General features: G+C 45.4%; 1 protein-coding gene and 3 non-coding genes across 6 annotated transcripts; all 4 read right to left on the bottom strand.

Moving 5' to 3' along the window:
- Nucleotides 1-244: 244 nt before the first annotated feature.
- PABPC4 (poly(A) binding protein cytoplasmic 4) lies at nucleotides 245-15,280 on the bottom strand. Of its 3 annotated transcripts, XM_063355759.1 has the most exons (16): nucleotides 15,133-15,268; nucleotides 14,202-14,798; nucleotides 8,068-8,261; nucleotides 7,633-7,748; nucleotides 7,022-7,161; nucleotides 6,661-6,755; nucleotides 5,913-6,050; nucleotides 4,786-4,881; nucleotides 4,007-4,279; nucleotides 3,655-3,742; nucleotides 3,391-3,510; nucleotides 2,705-2,832; nucleotides 1,960-2,053; nucleotides 1,704-1,834; nucleotides 1,516-1,616; nucleotides 245-597 (listed from the first exon to the last, which is right to left on the bottom strand). In XM_063355759.1, exons 2-15 carry the CDS (start codon nucleotides 14,392-14,394, stop codon nucleotides 1,530-1,532), a joined length of 1,893 nt encoding a protein of 630 aa, XP_063211829.1. In that variant the 5' UTR covers nucleotides 14,395-14,798; nucleotides 15,133-15,268; the 3' UTR covers nucleotides 245-597; nucleotides 1,516-1,529. The 3 variants fall into 3 exon arrangements, with proteins under 3 accessions (XP_063211829.1, XP_063211828.1, XP_063211830.1); XM_063355758.1 differs by having other exon boundaries at nucleotides 14,202-15,277; XM_063355760.1 differs by lacking the exon at nucleotides 3,391-3,510 and having other exon boundaries at nucleotides 14,202-15,280.
- Nucleotides 3,121-3,253, bottom strand: LOC134525422 (small nucleolar RNA SNORA55). Its single transcript, XR_010073767.1, has one exon. It is a non-coding gene; the product is annotated as a small nucleolar RNA SNORA55 (small nucleolar RNA).
- On the bottom strand, nucleotides 4,376-4,508 carry LOC134525423 (small nucleolar RNA SNORA55). The gene has a single exon (XR_010073768.1). It is a non-coding gene; the product is annotated as a small nucleolar RNA SNORA55 (small nucleolar RNA).
- On the bottom strand, nucleotides 5,021-5,153 carry LOC134525424 (small nucleolar RNA SNORA55). The gene has a single exon (XR_010073769.1). It is a non-coding gene; the product is annotated as a small nucleolar RNA SNORA55 (small nucleolar RNA).
- Nucleotides 15,281-16,233: the final 953 nt, after the last annotated feature.

Genomic DNA, 16,233 nt, shown 5'->3' with positions numbered 1-16,233 from the left:
CGTGAGATCGGCGCTTCGTTATAGTCCTGGCCCAGGCGGGCATGAACCAAACCCAACATCATCGGCCTGTGGCAAAAATTTAACACAGCTGCTTCGAAATAGCAACTGCGCAAAGTTAACAAGCAGAGTAACTCGATTCAATCACAGTTTTAATATACAGACCTATGACACCTGCCTGCCAGTTTAATTTTACTAAGCCACATGGCATTTACTTATCAAATCTAGAGAGAAAAAAGTGACACAATGAAAGTTTTTATTCCTTTATTGATAAATGCTTTCTAGGCTTTCCAAAGTGGATTGTTCAGTTAAAACCAAAACCACAAAATAACTTTCAACCTAAAATCCTCAATATCCTGCTTAGAAGACACAAAGGGTAGCTCTGTTCTGACCACGACAGAAAAGCTTGCAAGCCCAATTCTGCTTTTGGAAATCTAGAGCTTCAGAGTTGGCTTTTTAAATAAGATCTTAAAGATTAATTTACAAAATGCAATATAACTATGTGATATGATGCATGGCATTGAAATCTGCAGGACAGTGAAGAATCTTCAAACATCTTGAGCAGATGTCCATGAAGGGGCTATTTGGCTTCTTTGCATCCTAGAGGAAGAGAGGAAGAGGAGTTACCTACACACAGCACCACCTCGCTCCAGGCTAGTGAACCTCCCCGTTTTTACAAACCATAAGGACTCCCAATGTAATCTGCAAGGTAGAACGAAGCTGTTAAGAGTTGTGGATAATATCCATTTCTGATCATCTGACAAGAAACTCAAAACTCTTTAGCAGAGAAGCCAGGGCCTGGAGCCATTGAGAAATACATAGATGAAAACAGAAGAACCCTTCATCATTCTTCAGCGTTTGAGTTGTGACATCTGACCACAACAGCTTCACAAAGAGTACTGAAGGTGACAATTCCTGACAACCCGCAGAAAAATGGATCACCAAAAGCAAGAAGAGGCAAAGAACCAAAAACCTTATTCAGAAGTTAAACAAGAGCCAGATCCAAAACAGGAGACGGTTGTTTGCATAGACCGATGCAATGAAATGACATTCCTGACTTCGGCACTTTAATATCTACTGCAGGCAAGTGATTGTCAGGATGAGGAATGGGCATTAACAGCCGATTTAGCCTCAAAGTCACTGGAACATCTCATGCGTGTCATTTTATTTCCCAGATTAGCAGTTTTGCAAGATCTATCTTATCTCAATACATTATTCCTTCCTTGACATGTCAACTACTAGGAACACTTCAGGGACTTACGCAACATCTTTCTGATGCTTAATTAAACTAAGATTTCTGAAGAATATTTCTAAAGCTTCTACAATACAGATTGCAATGGGAAAAACTGCATTAGGGTTGATTTGTTTGTTTTGTTTTTTAAAGAGTGGACTAAAATCAGACAAGTGCTGCACCCGGACCTACATGGGCCTCCAGACTGGCTGTGTTCACTAACGGTCATTCCGTCTTTACTCTGATTCTGCAAGCTTTGAACTGGAGCTATGGACCCAGACACTCACCAGTCTTCCTGGGTTTAAGAGGTAGCAGCAACCACGCCCACCTTCTGGGCAGCTTCTTTCTTGGCTTGGTGAGCCTGCAACACTGCAACAGCCTCCTCCACCTCGGGGAGACAAGTCACCTGTGAGACCCGCGCTCTGGACCAAGGTCTCCCACAATACAGCCCGTCTAAAGGAACAGACCAGTCTACCTTTGACCGGAGGGACTCTGGAGACTCCAGCATGTGCAGCAGCTCCGAGTTGTCAATCTCTAGCAGCATTCCTGTGATCTTCCCTGCAAGGCTGGGGTGCATAGCTTGAATCAGAGGGAACAAACGTTCTCCTGGGGTGGAGGGAGGGGACGAAAAAGAGTTCAGACAGTTGAGTTTCAATTAAAAAGGTATCTCTGAAAGCTGAGGGGATTTCCATAGTAAAACGCAATGTGTAAGAACTGGAGTTTCACTTTACCCAGCATCTGTTTCTGCTCCTGGGGAGGGGCAGCAGCCAGCATGGAGGCGGTCAGTGGTTCCTGTCCCTGCACGTGTACTGCAGGCTGAGGCGCCTATGGAAGGGCAGACATGAGGGTTCTGAAATACGAGGGCTGACTGCTTCATAGACACAATAGCAAGATATTCCCTCCTCCTAAAACACAATCTTTGTCAAGCCTACAGCAGACTTAAATTTCAGAAAAGGACAGGTGAGGTGCCCTTGGTTCACAAACGTGCTCCCTCCAAGTCCTGAACTCAAAACCCCCTAATGTCACACATAGACACTGTAAATATCTGACAAAACCTGGATCAAACATTGTGAGACAAATACCTCAACTGAGAACAAGCACCATCCATGCCTGCTTTTTTTTTTTTTAACAGCGCAGAGGTTTGTGGGAAAAGCAAAATGTGCTTTCAATGATACCCTAGTGAGTATTTGGCAAAGAGGTGGGAGAACGAATGGTTGCAAAATGGGAAAGCAAAGAACCTAGAAAAATATCCTTACAGCAAATCTGTGTAAAAAAGGGCTTAGAAGTACAAGACAGATAAACCAACGAGGTTGCCTTTAGCAAAAGTACAACTGCCAGGTTTTTAAATTCCAAATTATGATGCCTGCCTGGGTTACAAAAGTAAGTTTGACGTTTCTGTAAAAACACTTCAGTTGCATGTGAAACCCATTGGATTGCAGTAACTGCAGGGACTTCACACCCCAGACCCTTTGTTACCTGCAAAGGCTGTACAGCTGGGTGTGGGCTGCGGACACTTGAGGCATATTTGTAAGGAGGAACTGCTCTGGGAGCGGGGGCAGCTACAGGCGGACGAGGAGCTAAATTCTGCGCTGCAGTGCCAACGCCTGCAAAAAACAGAATTACAAACACCTGTAGCAACATGAAAGCAAGTTGACATGTCTGATATTCACTGCTGAATTCAAACTATGCCCTGCATAGTAACACTTTAGAAATTGGCGTCTCCAAAATGCAACTGGCTACTTCAGGAAGGGGCTGTTCTCCCTGAACTAAACCATGCATGCCATATTCTGCATTTAAGATATTTTCTAGTTATTCACTGGAATAAAACGAATTTGGATGCTGTACTCCGAAAACAATATCCATAACCTACAGAGCCTTTCTTTCTGAGTGGTAAATGTTGCAGAGGTGTAGAGATGAGTTCCAAACCAGTGGAAAACAACCCATCTGGATTTCCACTGCTGTGCTGTAGCACCACCTGTCTCCAGCCCTGCACTGCACAGCAAGGAATAGGAAAGGTTCAGGTGCTGTCTCTCTGCCCCTTGCTCCAGGTGGCCTTTGGTTATCCATATCTGACAACCATCTTTGGGAAGTAGAAGTCAAGTCTCAATAGCATCCTCCTCCCTCACAGACAAAGGGAAGAGCCTGGGAGGCAGACACCTTACCAACTCGCTGGGCAGCGGCAGGGAGGCCACGAGAGGCCGGAGCATTACCGGCAGGGGCCAGATGGCGCAGTGCTGGCCGTGGTCCAGACTGGCGCATGGCATTTGGCATTCCCTGGAAGCCTAATGGAAAAAATGAGGGGAAATCCTCAAAACAGAACTGACTGGCAAGTCAGGACAGTCAGCTACAGGAAGCATGCATTGTTCTTGTCCGAAAGCATAGCCAAGAGAGTCATACAACCAAAATATCATCTCTAGTGTACTCACCTTGAGGTCTTCCTCCCTGCTGCCAGCGTGGGTTGGGTCTCATCTGCGCCATTTGGTTGGGTGCATAGTAAGTGGGTCTGCTCTGAGCCTGAAGACAGACAGACAAGCTCAGAGGCAACTTCTAAGCGAATAACACTGTTTACACAACATGTTTTGGCAGTTGTTGCCAGGACTCAACACTCACTTCACATTAAGAGAACAGGCAGCTGGGAAGTCACAGAATTAACTCCACTGACTGCACCCCTCATTAGGGGTTATTTGCTTATAGGCATAAGAAAGGCTCAACAAGATTACCGCAGCTGAAGCATCAAAGGTCCAAGACAGGTTAGAAAGCCACACTAGCTCAGCTCACCTGGGGCACAGCAGGCATGAAGTATCCCCCAGCAGCGGGCTGGAACTGATTAATGATTGTGTTGGCAGGCAAGGCTCTCATCCCAGCAATGCGCTGCATGTACTGATTAGTTAGATGGGCCTTTCGCTCTTCCTTCCTTTGTGCAAGTGCAACATACAATGGCTTTGAGCCCACAATTCGCCCATTCATCTCTGTCACAGCTTTCGTAGCTTCCTCTGGAGAGGAAAAGCAGACAAAGCCAAACCCTTTGCTCCGTCCATCTTCCAGCATCACCTGCAGTAAAGATCAATTGCTAGTGGAGTACCATTACAAAAACTGAGCCTAAGAATCCACAGTTTTTACCTGTCAGCTGTCAGGCAGGTAGGACATAACTGTTGCAGAGGTGTAGAGACAGGTATTCACTGAATGAGACGTCACCTGCCTGGATTTACTCTGCTTTTCTGTAAGCACCATGTGTCCCCAGGCCCACACTGCACAGTAAGGAATGGGAAAGATTTGGTGCAGTCTCTACACACGCGTAAGGAAATGCCATTTCATGCTTATTGGGAGTCACCTCAAACAAGCATGTCTGCTGCTTCCTGCCCGCTCTTTTGATGAGGGAATGAAGCAAGTTTTCAGCAAAATCCCACCAACACCCAAAGAAATTTGTGTATTTACTAGTCCAGATGTTCTCAGGACCACAATGACCAGAGGATACAAGAACTGCCATTCAATCCCATGTCGATAATAGTTCCTTCTTCAGGCTTTAAAATCCAAATATCCCCAAACGCCCACAGTACCTTAGCACTTGTTATTGACCCAAAAGGTGAGAACTCCTTCCTCAATTTTTCATCATCTATAGTGTCATCTAGGTTTTTAATGTACAGGTTAACACCCTAGAAAGGGGAGAACAGCGAGACATTCATAACATTAAAATCTAAGTGACTGTTAGCACTCATCTGTCAGATGTAATTTATCTGAAAACCCTTAATTTAGCATAACGTGCCTTTCGTACCACCCAAAGCTGAAGGCAATAAATGTTGCAAAGGCATAGAGACAAGTCCCACTGTGGTGAAAGGGAGCTTGTCTGGATTTCCTCTGCTTTCCTGCTGCACCGTGTGTTCCCAGTCCAGCACTATATTGCAAGAAGTGGGAAAGAATCAGATGCCATCTCTGACATGACCCAGTTTTGCCATAAATTAGACAGGTAACAGTTGTTGACTCTTTCCATCCTTCTTGGCATCCCCAGTTTAAAGGGGACTGCATGACTCTCTCTTCTCATGTCCTCCTAAATATTTCCCTGCCAAGATTATGTCCCCTTTGCCCCCAAATACCAGAGTCGCCTTTACATTTTAACTCTCGGGATATCTCATAGGACAATGACTGACTACTTTGTCAATTCACGGAATCTTCAGAGTGGGAAGGGACCTCTAGAGATCATCTAGTCCAACTCCCCTGCTAGAGCAGGACTGCCTAAAGCACATCCCTCAGGGCTGCATCCAGGCGGGTCTTGAAAATCTCCAGAGAAGGGGACTCCCCACCCTCCCTGGGCAGCCTGTTCCAGGGCTCTGTCACCCTCACTGTAAAGAAGTTTTTCCGTGTATTTGAACAGAACTTCCTATGTTCTAGCTTGTGCCCATTGCCCCTTGTCCTGTCGCTGGGAACCATTGAAAAGAGCCTGGCTCTGTCCTCCTTAAACCCACCCTTTAGGTACTTGTAAACATTAATCAGGTCCCCCCTCAACCTTCTCTTCTCCAGGCTGAAGAGTCCCAGCTCTTTCAGCCTTTCCTCATAAGGGAGGTGCTCCAGTCCCATAATCGTCTTGGTTGCCCTTCGCTGGACTCGCTCCAGTAGTTCCCTGTTCCTTTCAAGTTTGCCAAAAGACTGAAAACAGTGCTTAAATTTAGAAAAGGAACAGACTATTCACCTGGTACCGGCTGAGTCTCTCTTGTTTTAGCTGTTCAAACTTCCGTTTCAGCTCTGCCTGGCGCTCGACCTTCTTCTGTGCTCGGCCTACAAATACCATTTTCCCATTGATATCCTTTCCATTCATTTCTTCTACTGCCTGGATAGAGGGTTCAAGAGGAAACTGTCAACTGCTGAATCAAGACAGCACCTGATCCTGTTGAACAGGACTGTCCAAAGTTCACATTGTAGCCCAGCCTGTTAGCCAATAAACCAAGGTTGTCACATTACCTTTGCACCGCTTCTGCGTAACAGGCTAATTAAAGACAAACTGAAGTTATCAGGAGAGACCATGCTGACAACACCACTGTAAATGCTGGACTAACAGCAACTTGTGAATTTATCCCCACCCCTTCTTGCAATTAAGACCAAATTTTAACCAGCATACTGCTTAGAGAAGACCATTTTTCTAAGCCATGTTCTCACTCTAGACACCTTCCTCCTCCTGAAGCCCTGCATTGTAGCATTTCTTCAGCAATTAACATTCTCGATTATACCACTGCATTCTGTGTGGATGTAGTTTCTGAGGAAATGCCAGGTTATCCTTGAATGTCAAGCTAGTAAGGCGCAAAAGGCTTCTAAGTCCCCACACATAGAAGAGGTTATGCCCAAGGCAGAATGTTCTCTCATTTTAGTAACAGGCTCCTACAATAAACCAAGTCAGCTTTTCTTCTCTGAAGATACCCAAGCAGCAGAAAAATTGGTCATACCTTGTTAGCATCTTCATGCTTTTCAAAGCTTACAAAGCCAAAGCCTTTGGATTTTCCAGTGGGGTCTGTCATCACTTTAACACTCAGAGTTTTACCTGTTACCAAAGGACAGGATTAGTAAAATATCATTAAACTCTTTCAAGACTATTAAACTTCATATAGCAGCACCGGCCTTCTTTCTCATCTCCTGGTCAGCCTCTGCCTCCTGTCCCAACATTTGGCACAACTACTACCCACACCTCAACGCTTTGTATTCCTCAGCCTCAGTGACCCACGTAGAGATATACAGTTGGTACCAGCACTGTTAAACTAACACGCGTCATGAAATTCAGAGCCTCGTTAAAAGCATTTCTGTATTTACCATATTTGCTGAAGAGCTCCTTTAGTCTTTCATCATCCATGTCATCCCCAAAGTTTTTAATATAAACATTGGTGAATTCCTTTGCCTTGGCTCCCAACTCAGCTTCCCGCTCTTTACGAGACTTGAATCTCCCAACAAATCTGCAAGAAAGAATGAAAATCCCAATAAGCATCTTGTTTTCAAGAGTGGAAAAACAATGTGCAATCGGCAGTGAGGCAAAAAATGAGTGTGTAGTAGGAGCTGGAAATGGGAACAAGAAAGCGTGACAGGAGAAGGACAAACAGGCCACAGAAAAATCACCTGTCCTATGGCAGAGAGAGTCAGACAAGGATTCCCACCCAGCTCTGCAGTGGAGAGAGTACTGGCCACAGAAACCCACCCCAGCCCACTAGCGGAGAGGTAGCAAATCAAGGCTTGGTTAGGGAAACCCACCAGCCCTGTAATGGAGGGGTAGCAGGCCATGGCTTGGGCAGGGTCACTCACCAGCCCTGTAGTGGAGAGGTAGCAGGCCAAGGCTCGGGCCAGGAGAACCAGTGCCTTGTGTGTCCCTGTTAATACCGAGATGCATCACGGTTCATGCGATCGTTGCTGCTTCTGGCTGTGACACTCACACTTTGCGGTCGTTTAGCAGCATGCCGTTCATCTTCTCGATGGCTCTATCTGCAGCATCCTGGGTCTCAAAGTGCACAAATGCGTAGCCCTTAGAGCCATTCTCATCACACACCACCTGGATATGTGGAAGGAAAACAAAATGTCAGCTCTCTGAACATGTTTTCTCCTCTATCGCGCTCAGATACGAGACGCGAACATGTAAAAATAAGTTACTGCTAGGGGTCAACACTAGGAAGACATTATCCATGCTTCAGACTTGCACACTTCATGACCAAATCTGATGTAACTTCAGCAATCCCTGATCTTTTGGTCAACTCTGCCTTTTAGAGACTCCACTCCTAACTTGCTGAAATGCGTCCCTTTTGCTTCCTATGTTGGACATGTCTGATCATGTCACTGCTATAACAGAATTGGACAAAGTAACCACATCTCACCTTGCAGGACAAAATATTCCCAAACGCTGAGAATGTGTCATAAAGTGCCTTGTTATCAATGGATTTGTCCAGGTTCTTAATGAAGACATTCCCAACCCCTGACTTCCTTAAGGAGGGGTCCCTCTGAGACCACATGATGCGAATGGGTTTTCCTTTGATCACATCAAAATTCATGGTATCTAGAGCACGCTCAGCTGCAAGAGAAGTCAAGAACAGATTTCTGTGGTTTGTTACAGAATAAAGGTTTCCATCATGTGGGTGATCATTTTCTCTGAATTTTACTCAGCTCGTAGAGACACCTGGGGCAATATCACAGGCAGCCAATTCCAATGACTTTTTAACTTAATGTTTCAAGGGAGGTCTTTGCAGCACAGTCGTTAGACATGTTTAAGTATATAATAGGTTTAACAGACTATTTTAAGTTTACATGAGAGTAATGTTCTAACGACCACAGCAAAATGAATGTCAAAATGCCTGCGGTTTATTAGTTCTATTTTTAATTATTATAAAGGTAAATTGCTGCACCCAAAGAAGGAAAGGAAATACAGGAAACCCTGGGAGAAAAAGGAAGTAACAAAAGTGACTGTTTGGCTTGTTTGCTTTTCATGAAGCTCACATCTACCCATACTCATTTCTATTAAGAGAAAAGGATCATTTGCCTATCAGGTCACGGAAAATGTGCACGAACACGTGGCTGGCTGGGAAGAAGACATGAGTCAGCCTCTATAATTTGCGTGGCCAAAAAATTATTCCCAAGTTGCTCCATCTAAAGTTGACAGCAAGAGAGGACTAAACTCTGGAAACAAGTCCATATAGCTGATCTGATTAAGAGAGAGGTGTTTAGCTAAACTCAAAAACTCCAGCACTGTCTTTCTAACCTAAACTGAAACCCCCTCCATGATTCTATTTCTGCTACCTACTGATATATTAAAAGGATCATTACGTACACACATTAGGATCTTGTTCATAAAATTGAGATGCTTGGGACTCTTCTGTGCCAGAAAACACTCCCAGCATGGAGTACGCAGAGAAAAAGAAAGACTGTTAATTCCCAGCATGAAGCAGAGAAAGGGAGGGATAGACAGGCATTAAAATCAAGGAATATTAACAGGGCAGAAAAAGTTTTCAAAATTTGTCTTAATTCTTCCAGGCCACCTTCACCCAATGATACTTGCTGGTTAGATTTCAGGAGCAGCAAATTCAAGGAAAATGCCAATTCAAACACCTTCTCCTTTTGTGGGACTGCTAGCGCAACCAGAGGAACTACTCAGCACTTCATGGAACTACCTCTAGGAGCTCCTATGAGACATTGCCTACAAGGCTCCTGCATACCCTACCCCCAAAGTCAGTTTCAACTACTGCATGGAAGTTTCTTAGTATTTTTCATGTGCTTTGGAAGTGTTTTTTTATTGTTACTGCTTTTTAAATTGAAGTGGTGCTGTCACTATTTCCCACAGTCCTACACACATACCCCCAGCTGGAAAACAAGCTCTGATGGCCTGAAGTAGTCAGGTTTGCCAAAAAAAAAAAAAAAGTAAGGAGGAAAGTTATACTTGCTACAACTCTACTAGCTCTGTTTAGTCAAAGGTGGTAAGTGCAATTAACTGCCATGCTAATAGGATTCCTCAGCTGCTACTCTGAATCAATGCAACTGAGGTTCTTCCTGCAGTCCATTCCTAGTAGGCACTTCAGCAGGCAACTTGGTCCAGCTCGTCAAATTTGGCAGTGTTTATTTATAGCAGGGAGAGGTCCTCCAAAAGTATGTGTTGGCAAGTATACAAACTAGTTGTATATACCATTTGCAGCAGAAACAGGGCTCCTGCTGAAAGGTGACAGGCAGATGAAGCAGTGGCACACAACCAGAGGGAACTGCGAAACACTCTACAGCAGCTACCAAGATACAGACTAGTTATGAACTTACCCCCAGTTATTTCAAGCTTCCTAAGCATATACTTAAGCAGATACTATTGCACTGCTCTTCCAATAGCCTGCTAGTATTCCTCTCTATTATTATACTCTGCTTGAAATTCACTCAAGACACTTCTTGAGGGCAGTAGTATAAGAAAGCCCCTGATTTGAGGAAGGTCTGCCATACCCACAGGTGGAAATGCAATCATACTACACCAGTAACTAAGAAAACCGGTGAAGGATCAGCATGAGTTATGTGAATGACTCAGACTAGGCACATCTGATTCATTTCCTTAATCTGAGCAAACACCTTCTCATTTACTTCTATTTAAGCCACAAAGCTTCAGCCATTTCAGTTCCTGTATCTGTTGCTCTCCCGCTGGTTCCTGTCATCCTTCCAGCAGACTCAACTGCAACTCATATATAACATTATACACACTCTGAACCCCTTTCAGGCTTCCTTTTCGTTCCTCTTCCACAGCCTTCTGGACAGGGAAAGCATATGAACACTCCTTGCAGCTTGCCTTAGGCCTCAAAGTAATTAATCTCCCTTACAGGCTCCATGATGCAGAGCTAACACAATGCTGGAATTAGCAACTGTGGTTGAGCAGCACAAAGACAGATAACCACACGCACACATCAAGATTCACCCATGAGAAACTCTGCACAAGGAGTTTTATTCTGCAAAGGTGGCTGCTCTGCAAACCAGGGCTCTCGCTTATATCACAAAGCAAAAAAGACCCGACAACAAAAGCACATAGCACAAATATAAAAACTTTTTTAAAAAAGGAGAGGTTGCATACAGAACAGACTTAAATCCCTTGATTGTTTAAGTTAGAACAAAATACTATTCACAATGAAGCACATGTAAATAACCTCTATTCCCTTTAAACTTCACACCTGCATTTTTAAGGAAGAGACAAAAAGTTTATCTACGTTCTACACCTTTCTTCAGAGACTTACTAATTCCCAGCTCTGGGTTCCTTCTTGGCTTCTGAAGTGTTCTGTTTTCTCTGTACCTCCACAACAGCTTATCTCTATAGCCATATTAAAGTCTCTCTGCTTCATTATCTGAGTTGTCATTGACTGTTGTCAATGTTATGAAACCCTGGAATGCAATTAAATTGCATGAGGAACACATGAAAAGGGAAATCCAGCTTTCCTTTCAAATGAAATTAGTTTGTTTTCTTTCCCTTCTTCACAGTCAAAAAGAATAAATATTCTGAGCCTGAACTAGCCAGAACTCTGAAGCATTTCCTTAATCTGCCTATCACAGTATGACAGATTCAGTATTCACTGGTTACTACACCAAAGAACTGCAATCAAAAACAGCAGAGCTTATTTTTACTAAAAATAACCTCTCTGCAGCAGGCTACCAGTTAGACAATGCATGCCCAGAAAGTAATCCTTTGCAGAGTCAAGGATCACTCCAGTAGCTAACAAAAATGTAAAGGAAAAAGCAAGCTTTGAACCAATTCCGACACAGGAACTCTGGAAGTACAGAGCACATTCGGGATGTGACAAGTGTGATTTCCTGGTGGCCCCACATAATGGGGAAGAGTTCCGGCTACTTGACTTGCTCTGTGGTCTTCTCTAGTTACATGGACAGAGTCTTGTTTCCCACAAATAAAGGTAAAACATTGTTTTCTTCAGATTTATGAAGCACTCATCCTTCCACAAAAGGTTCCAGGGAAATGCAAACTATCATATATCAACTTCTTTAATACCTACTACCACTTCAAGCATATTAACAGTGTGTCCACAAGAGTTTCCCTAAAAGTTTTTAGAGCACAAAACTTCCTGACTATTTTTACACAGTATTTTGTAGCATCTACTATCACCCACAAATCAAAACAGATCCCTACAGTGCTACAGAACATCCCCCATCTTCTCACAGATTTAGTAAAATGAAGTACGAATGCATTTCTGATTATGCATTCCTGTAAGAAAATACAGATCCCTCCTCCTTTCAGAAAGCCCTCATGCAGGCAATACTGAGTACTGTCACCTTGAAAACAAAAGCCAAATTCCTGCATTTGACAATAAGAATTATATTCTTCATCTTCAAGTCTTTGTTTCGAAGAGACCACAATACACCACCAACAGGCTCACCTTTCCAAAATTATCTGTTTCTGTTCTGCTGCATTACATTTAGTACAACAGTTGTTTTTTACTTAAGCGAAGTAACACATGCTGCAGTTTTCCAGACAGAAGAAATGAGAAGCATTTCAAAAGAGATCTCTTCATGAGGGCAGGAAGAGTTTGAATACTTCTCCTTCCCGATATTAACTCAATGATTAGGTTTAAATCACTTGACTTTCTAAGACCTACCAGTAACAAGACACCACTGTTCGAAGTATCACTTGAAGTACTGCGACTTCCTAAAATGTCTGCTGCCTCTCCAGGAGCCCAGAATGATGCAACCTCCCTCTAAATTCCTGCCTATTTATTACCATTAAAGATTGCTTTGAAATATATTGGAAGGCCACCTGTCTTTGTATTTGTATGACATGCAGAACTTATTTCTGCTAAAGCAAGCACATGTGACTAACAATTCTTCTCTTTTAAGATCACAACTACACTTATTATACAGGTCTTCTCTACTTTAAGAGAACTTTATCTATACTTTTCCACCCCATCTCTCCAACGTTTATCTAATCCAAACTCGGAGTTCCTTCTTGACTTTATTTCTGCTGCTTGTTTTTATTTCTCTTCTCCTAAAAGATGAGATCACAACCTAGACAAAGGCAGGTGAGCCTGGATAACTGTACCTTTGCTTGTACAGCACATGAATGTACTGGTTTTATAAGAGGGAGTCAGAGCAGACAGGGTCATCAGAGCAGGAGAGCACCACACATACAGGCTCTCGGGTTCTTTACTTCTCACTGAGAAGTTTTAAAATACATAAATAACATTGCTTAGCCTGCATAAAAAGCACTTCTAAGAGTTCCATGGATAAGAAATTATGCACTGGGGTGCATAAGAGAAAGAACGAGAAGTGCTTGATCAGATCAGTCAGTACCCCAAGAAAACAGCATGCAGAAGGTACTTCAACCTGGGAGAGGATGGAAGCTAAAATGACCCATAGTCACAACAGACTACCTAAAATACAAACATTCCAGCCAAGAGCTCAACCCCAGAGGCTCTGCTAGTTTGCAGAAATACAATTTTGTAATAAAGTTTCTGTTTTTCATGCAACCAATCCTTTGATCCAAAGTCAATATAACAGTCAGTGCAACAAACAGATCACTCTGCTGCCTGTAAAAATTAAAGCAGGATGACCTACTAGAGGCTAAAGGAAAGTTTACTTGCTGCTGAAGTTTGCACTGTTGTGACTTGATTCTGAATTCAAGGGAAAAGTTCGCTCTCATCTATCCTTTGGACGTCTCTATCGCATATAGATGCTGATAAATCACAGCACAGACGAGTAAACTTGCACCAGTCAAGCAGCAAAGGTTCCGAAAACTAGGGCAAAAAACGCTGACCTATTTTTCTTCCAGAAAAGACAGGTTCCAAAATGACCTCTTCTGTCCCATCTTTCACATGCCTCTGCTGCTTCAGCTCTGGAGTATCTACTTGAGCAGGAGCCAAATTAAAGTATGAAAAAAAAGTGTCTGGCAAGAGCAAATCAACCTGGCTTCTGCCTGGGAGACAACCTGGTTTCCCATGAATTGAACAATGCGTCTTCTTTCCCATTAATACAAGTACACCTACTTGCCAGACTCTGAGACCCATCCAGCTGCTTGCACAAACACAGCAACCTGCAGTCCACCCGATCTCCCAAATATTAAACTGGAGCAAGTGGGCAGCCAGAGGCCCAGCCAGTCAAACTGCGTGTTCAGCCAGGGCTGACTACTCTGAACTACTTCTGCCAGGACTGACTGCCTGAAGACCCACACAAATGGCTCAAACCTACACAAGGACAAAGGGGAACAGAGTGGAGATTATTCTCTTATACAAGGAACAAACCCAAGTCTCCAAACATTAATATTAGTAAGAGAGAAATAGGGCTGTCTATCAGAGATGTTACCAAGATGCGCACTGGCAGACTGTTTCGGAGGCACTGAGTTGTAAAAAATATTCCAGCTTCACAACAATCACTAGCAAGTGATTACTTACCCTGTAACACTTTGTAGGCAGCTGCATGGCAGTACGTACCAACGGCAGTGTGGATTAATGGAAAAAAGTGAATAAGAAAAGCTGCAGATGTTGTATGTGTCACTTACCATCTGCTGGCTGCTGGAAGTTGACGTAGGCGTACCCGAGGGACCGGCGGGTGATCATATCCCTGCAGACCCGAATGGAGAGAACAGGCCCAGCGGGGCTGAACTTCTCATAGAGCATGGCCTCGGTGACATCGGGGTGCAGGTCACCCACGTACAGCGACGCCATCGGGTAACTGCTGGCAGCCGCATTCATCTTCCACTCACCACACGCTCCCGCCGGCAACTCACAGGGTTTTATTCTTGGGGTTTCTTTAGGTCAAGCTTTTCGTAAATATTTAAACTGGGGGAAAACTCAAAATCTTATTTAAAAGCCTCACTAAGCTGGGGGGGGGCTGATGACCGAAGGGAGGGCAAAACTGGGGGGCCACACAGCAGCCAATGGGGAAGGAGAGGCTTAGAAATCAGCAAAAAACAAAGTTAAGCTTCCAGGAGAGCAGGGCTCTCGGATACGAAGCCAAAATTCCTACGTCAGCTCCTGAGCGCTTCTCCTGTCAGCTCCTGGGCAAAACCGTCCTTGGTCTCCCTAAAAACGTCCCTTAGTTTGCTTTAAAAGTCTACTTTAGCCCCAATTCTCCAGAGCAGATGCCGTTTGATTTTCTGAGGTAAAAAAACAAAAAAAAAAATTTAGGAAAAATAATCCTCTCTGTAATATATATTTATGCGAACCTTTCTTTTAAAATTAAATCTTCTCTGCTATGTTTATATTTTATATATATATATATACACGCATATATAAAATTGAGCGGCTCTAGCGGGTCAATAACCAACACGCGGCGGCGGCTGAGAGAGGAGAGGGGCCGCCGGGCTGACAGGACAGGACAGGACGGGCCGGAGCCGCGCTCGCCCGGCGCCCCCTCGCTTTCCCCGTGCCCTCCCTGCCCCGCGGTCCCGGCCCGGGGCGGCGCTCGGCCCCGGACACCCACTCACGCACTGCGGCTCGGCAAGCGGAGAGGCAGCGGCGGGCGGCGGCCGGCCCTTTATAGCCGCCGGGGCGGCGTGGAGCGGGGCCGCCGTGCGGCGGAGAGGAGGCGGCGGCGAAGAGGCCCGGCGGGGAGCGACCCCCGCCGCCCGACGTGCCGCCGCCGCCCGCTGCAGCGACCCCAGCGGGGGGGAGGACCGCCGAGCGCCCGCCCGTCTGCCCTGAGGCGAGGCGAGGCGAGGCAGGGCGGGGCGAGGCGAGGCGAGGCGAGGCGGGGGGGTGCCCCCCCGCCCGCCATTTTGGGGTCGCCAGGCGACGACCTTCAGCGAGGACATGGCGGCCCACTGCCCCTTAGGATCGCTCTGGCTCCGGCCTCCTCACATGCCCCAGAACAAGCTGGGCCTCCATTTCTGTCTAAACCACTCCCAGTGCTAGGAATCCCAAGTCCCCCACGTGCTTCTGGCCCCTCATGATGAGCACATGCCTGGAGGGACTAGTGCCACACTACCAAGCACTCCCCTTCAGACCCAAGCCCCTCAGGCTGCCCAACAGCATCCACCTGTCACCTCTCAGGGATGTCCACCCCACACAAGCTGGCAACTCACTCAGTAAATAAGCACAACAACTTCCTAACCCCACCAATCTTATGTGGCCGTCATGCAAAATGGTGCCCGGGCGGCATTTGGAGAAGAGCCATGCTGTCTCGCAGCTCAGCCCGCGCACCAATCCCACAGTGGCCCCAGCAACACCAAATTCTTGTCCCTGCACAAGGATGGTGGGCCAGATTTAGAGATTTAGGGCAAAATGATCCCCTGTGGGCAGTTGTCAGCAACAGGCAACCACAGCAACACCCCCCAGAAGGGTGGTTTTGGGGTTGTTTCCCATCCCACCCTCTAAATGTCTTGCAGGGCAGCTCAGTCCCATCATGAAACACGAGGGGCCCAGAGGAACTTCTGGAGAGAGCGGTGCCGTGGGGCTGAGGCCAGGGCAAGGATCAAGACAAGCAGGAAAATTCACTGGGAGAGCAAATAATTCCTCTGGGATAATTTTCCTCACTGCTTCAAGCTGTGGTTTTGGAGGTGTTGCTGGCGGTGAGATAAGGAGCAGCCACAG

Source organism: Chroicocephalus ridibundus, chromosome 19 (assembly GCF_963924245.1).
Source record: "Chroicocephalus ridibundus chromosome 19, bChrRid1.1, whole genome shotgun sequence".
Classification (NCBI taxonomy): Eukaryota; Metazoa; Chordata; class Aves; order Charadriiformes; family Laridae; genus Chroicocephalus; species Chroicocephalus ridibundus.
Note: the sequence above shows the minus strand (reverse complement) of the source record. Positions and strands in the feature narration are given on the sequence as shown.

Bases quoted from the DNA above. Each gene is read 5' to 3' on its own strand.
- PABPC4 (XM_063355758.1), bottom strand. From the start codon at position 14,394: ATGAATGCGGCTGCCAGCAGTTACCCGATGGCGTCGCTGTACGTGGGT. The intron at 3,511-3,654 runs GTGAGTACACTA...TTTTTCCATTAG, and splicing joins GCAGGGAGGAAGACCTCAAG to GCTTCCAGGGAATGCCAAAT. The intron at 1,835-1,959 runs GTAAAGTGAAAC...CCTCCACCCCAG, and splicing joins GGAGCAGAAACAGATGCTGG to GAGAACGTTTGTTCCCTCTG.